This window comes from Micromesistius poutassou, assembly GCF_964030765.1.
Source record: "Micromesistius poutassou genome assembly, chromosome: 16".
In the NCBI taxonomy this organism is placed as follows: domain Eukaryota; kingdom Metazoa; phylum Chordata; class Actinopteri; order Gadiformes; family Gadidae; genus Micromesistius; species Micromesistius poutassou.
In genome coordinates this window covers 1,821,781-1,826,780 of record NC_140286.1, presented here as the reverse complement: position 1 = coordinate 1,826,780, position 5,000 = coordinate 1,821,781, and the positions used below count along the sequence as shown (strand labels likewise).

At 51.9% G+C, this 5,000-nt stretch overlaps 1 protein-coding gene across 2 annotated transcripts in view; it reads left to right on the top strand.

Annotated features, from left to right (window-relative positions):
- LOC311361137 (integrin alpha-6-like) overlaps positions 1-5,000 on the top strand; it is a 25,295-nt gene that overhangs the window by 10,100 nt on the left and 10,195 nt on the right. For both annotated transcript variants that reach the window (XM_084481345.1, XM_084481346.1), the window contains exons 5-9: positions 633-764; positions 1,973-2,189; positions 3,069-3,262; positions 4,104-4,204; positions 4,510-4,637. In XM_084481345.1, the coding sequence (XP_084337471.1) occupies positions 633-764; positions 1,973-2,189; positions 3,069-3,262; positions 4,104-4,204; positions 4,510-4,637 (772 nt within the window). The remainder of the gene's footprint in view (positions 1-632; positions 765-1,972; positions 2,190-3,068; positions 3,263-4,103; positions 4,205-4,509; positions 4,638-5,000) is intronic.

Sequence of the window (5,000 nt, the reverse complement as noted above, 5' to 3'; positions counted from 1 at the left end):
AACGGCTTGTAACGGCTAACCACACTCACACCTGGTGGTGTAATATGTCACCTTTAATTAAATATGTTTTTATGACTATTTTCACGGGAAGAAACGTTTACTCAAAATTAAGTCAGCTAATTTCTTTCTTCCCGCCATACAGTCATTTTATTTTTGCTCATGTGTTTGACATTGATACATTCATGATCATCTTATGGGCTTTGAGTCCTTCTCATAACATGCCAACTCCATCCATCCATCTCCATCCCCCCCCACCCCACAAACCCACACCCCCCCTCTTCTGTCGTTCCTCCCCTCTCTCATCTCTCTCCCCTCCCCTCCCCTCCAATCATCTCCCCTCCCCTCTCTCCTCTCCTCCACATCCTCTCCACTCTATCCTCTCCTCTCCTCTCCTCTACGCCCCTCTCTTCTCTCCTCTCCTCTCCTCCACTCTCTCCTCTTCTCCACTCTATCCTCTCCTCTCCTCTCTTCTCTCCTCTCCTCCCCTCTCTCCTCTCCTCCTCTCTCCTCTCCTCCCCTCCTCCCCTCTCCTCTCCTCTCCTCCACTCTGTCTTGTCCTGTCCTGTCCTCTCCTCTCCTCTCCTCTCCTCCCCTCTCTCCTCTCCTCTCTCCTCTCCCTCCCCCCCCTCCAGGTGTGGTGCGTCTGGAGCAGAATAACAACACCCTCGTTGAAATGGGCATCTACCAGGACGGTCCGTTTGAGACCGGCGACGAGAGGAAAATGGAGGCCGATCTGGTTCCTGTTCCGCCCACCAGCTATCTGGGTACCAACACCTACCCTCCCCCATCTCTCTCTCTATCTCCCTTTCTCCGTCTGTCATTCATCACCTCACCTCATCCTTTCTTTATCCCATCTCCCGCCCCCTTATAAGTTGCTCCTCCTCCATAACATTGAGGAGAAAGGTGATGAAGATGTGCTGGACACACAGAGTGGCTCAATTGGAGGAGTCTTCTCTCAGTTGGAGGCCCTGTCTATCAAAGGAAACGATGACTCATAATTGCAGTGAATGCCGTTTGTTTCTTGATGTCCTTGTTTGTTTGTTTGTTTGTTTGTTCGCCAGTGCCTGGTGTGTTTACCTCTCTGTACCGTCTGTGCTCTCCACATATTTACCAGTTGGTCTGTGTCTGTGTCTTCAATGCGTCCGGATTCTCCGACGCATGGCTCAGGGGTGCTCTTTGTGGCCAGCGTGTCCAACTCCAGCTCCAACGACGAACAGTTTGTATACCGGTCGGGCTCCGCTCGCGTGGCCGCAGAAGCCGATGTGTCGTCTAATAGCTACTTAGGTCGGTTGTGCTTTAAAGGGTAAAACCGTCAGCGCATGTCAACCCATCATCGTGAGTCGTCATTTCACCGTCATGGCCTGCAAGATCGGCACCGTTGAAACTGTGCTGACCGTGAAAAAAGGAAGAAGAAAAATGATTGAGCGGTACAATTGAATTTATAGCAAGCCAGTTTATTTTTTTTGAGTGTCAATAGTGTTCTCCTCAAAGTTCAACACCTTTGTTTCTTTGTTAGGGCTTTTCAAAGGTTGTGCTGTTTGGCCTGAAATGCATGGTGTCATCCACAACATACTCCCATGCTCCTCCTATAAGATATCACCTTCGACGCCCGTCTTGCTATGTCTGTGGTCCGCTCCTTTTTGTCTTTCTGTCTGTCTGTTACTTCACCCTGTCCATGTTCTTCTGTCTGTCCATGTATGCCTGTATTGAACCTTGGCTCTCTCTCTCTCTTTCTCTCTCTCTCTCTCTCTCTCTCTCTCTCTCCCTCTCTCGCTCCCTCTCTCTCTCTCTCTCTCTCTCTCTCCCTCTCTCTCTCTCTCTCTCTCTCTCTCTCTCTCTCTCTCTCTCGCTCTTTCTCTCTCTCTCTCTCTCTCTCCCCCCCTCTCTCCCTCTCCCTCTCCCTCTCTCTCTCTCTCTCTGGGTGTCTCTCCCCCTGCCTCCCTCCCTCCCTCCCTCCCCCCCCCCCCCCCAGGCTTCTCCCTGGACTCCAGCATGGCCCTGGTGAAGATGGGCCAGCTGACGGTGGTGGCGGGCGCGCCGCGGGCCAATCACAGCGGGGCGGTGGTGCTGATGAGGATCGAGCACCCCGACACCTCCAACAACATGCTGCCCGACTTCATCCTGCAGGGGGAGGGCCTGGCCTCCTCCTTCGGCTACGACCTGGCCGTGCTGGACCTCAACCAAGATGGGTACACGGAGGGAGGATGGATAGGGAGGAGACACAAAGCCACGCGCGCACACACACACACACACACGCACACACGCACACACTCGCATGTGCACACACACACACACTCACACGTGCACACACACACGCACGCACTCGCACGTGCACACACACACACACGCACGCACGCACGCACACACTCACACACACGCACACACTCACACGTGCACACACATGGGTTAGAAGTCATTGGGGACTCTCTATCAACAATCAATTGAATTATATATGACTGAATAAGAGTTAATTGGAGTCATGTAACATCGAAAAACAAAGTTAGTTAGTTAGTTATTAGTTATTAGTTAGTTATTAGTTAGTTATTACTAATGTTTAGTCAAAATTTTCCTGGAAATTATCCAAAATGCACCCGAACTTAAATTCAAAAGGCCGAAAACTTTGTTACTACTATATAAAACGATTATTGTACCGTTGTACTCAAGCGCCAATGAGGGAGTGTGTGTGTAAACAGTAGTCAGTAGTCTGACTACTGATTTTGCTTAGTTTAGTCATTTGGACACGTTCGACTCTTAAAGTCAAGAATGTATAGTTTCAACACTACACTAGTCCCCTTTAGTCACTTTAGACCCTCATTTATGAGGGTCATTAATGTGTAGTTTCAATAATGTGCCGTAATGACATAATGATAACGCAATTACCTTTTTGCTTTTACTGTATATGTACATTCCTACTACTCATACTTCTCATGTTGTGTACATCAATGTATGTCAGTATTCATTATATTTATGAATGAATGAATCGATCTGGATATTCCAGACTTCTGTTTTCATCCACTCCGTCCTGTACCGGCATGAACAAAGCAGCGTCTTGTCTCCTTGGCTCCTAGCTGGGACGACATCGTGGTGGGGGCGCCGCAGTACTTTGAGAAGGACGGGAAGATCGGAGGCGCCGTCTACGTCTACGTCAACAAGGCGGGCGCGTGGGACACGGTCACGCCCGTCAGGATCGACGGGCCCGAGGACTCCATGTTCGGCCTGTCTGTGGCGAACCTGGGCGACATCAACCAGGACACCTACCCCGGTAACGCCGCGCGGAAACACCGCAACCGCACGTTGATGAATCTCATTGGGGGGGCGGCTTTAGCTCAGGAGGTAGAGTGGGTTGGCTGGTGGTAATCGCAAGGTTGTTGGTTCGATCCCCGGCTCCTGCTAAGCTGAGTGTCGTGGTGGTGTCCCTGAGCGAGACGCCCTCACCCTGACTGCTCCTGACGAGCTGGCTGTCGCCCTGCGTGGTCGACTCCGCCGTCGGTGTGTGAATGTGTGCATGAATGGGTGAATGTCAGTCAACACTGTAAAGCGCTTTGGATAAAAGCGCTCTATAAATGAGGACCATTTCATTGGCTGCTTTCGAAATGCATTGAAATGCATTGTGGGCCGTTGTGGGGTCCGTCCGTTCTGTCGTACTTTAAAGGGGACATATTACACCACCAGAGTGTGTGAGCGTGACTAGCCGTTACAAGCCGTTTAGAAAATGTGCCACTTCTGACATCATCACAGGTGGGCGTGTCCACCTGTGATGTGTGCTGGGATAGATCAGTCCACCGGCCTCCCCCAGTGGGAACGTGGCAAACGTTGCTCATCTTATCCGTCACACGTCACAGGTGGACACGCCCACCTGTGACGACGTCAGAAGCGTGCACATTTTCAAAAACGGCTTGTGACGGCTACATCACACTCACACACACCTGGTGGCGTGATATGTCACCTTTAAAGGCATGTGCCCCTAACCCGCCTGTCCTCTAGTGGGGTCCTGGTGAGAGCCACCAGCCCCTCTGCACTCCTACAGGCTGCCACAAGCACAGCCACGACCTTGTCACGACCTGTAACTCAGCATTGTCCACCCTCTCGTCTCGCCGACTCAGACTTTGCGGTGGGGGCCCCCTACGGTGACGAGGGCGCGGGGGTGGTCTACATCTACCACGGCTCAGTGGACGGCGTCAGCCCCAAGAAGAAGCACTCCCAGGTCAGCCCACAGCGCGTGGTCGCTCTTCTTCCTCGCGTTCGTCGTCGTCATCCTAAGCCTAGTTATAAAATGAATGAATGACGAAATGACTGAGTCAACACGTGAATAAAGTAAATGCGTGTTTAAATGCATGCGTCTTAAACAATACAATACAAAAACAAATGAAGTAAGATTGTAATTATCTAGATAATGTACAATGTGCTTTTAAATGTGATTGTGTTCATGTCCTGGATGACCTTGGTACATGGTACTTGGTACATGGTGTTTGATCCCACGTTGATAACGACCTCCTCATTGGCTCTCAGATGTTGTTGGGCCGGCCGTTGAAGAGCAGGCACTTCGGCTACTCTCTGGCGGGCAACATGGACCTGGACTGGAACACCTACCCAGACCTGGCCGTGGGCTCCCTGTCCGACTCCGTGTTCGTCTTCAGGTCGGTCCGTCCGTTGATCCCGGTGAAACCTAGCCTGGCTGTTTGCCAGATAGAGCTCAATGGTAGATCGCACGTTGGGTCTGGGGAGGCTGCTGTCGTTGTCTTCAGCACAAGAGGGCGTGGTCAACCTGGGCGGAGTTCAAACGACTCCGTACGCAATCGGCTGCTTGCCGTCGCCTCCCTGTCGTCGTTGTGTTAAGCCAGCCAATAGCGCACCACGGGGGGGGGGGGGGGGGGGGGGGAGAAGCCAGCTTGGTGATTGGCTCCCTGCAAAAGGAAAGCAGAAAGAAATGTATCGCTCCTCTCCAGACCCTTGCTGCAGGGCGGATTCAAAATCGCCGGCAGAACGGGCTGGGGGGGGGG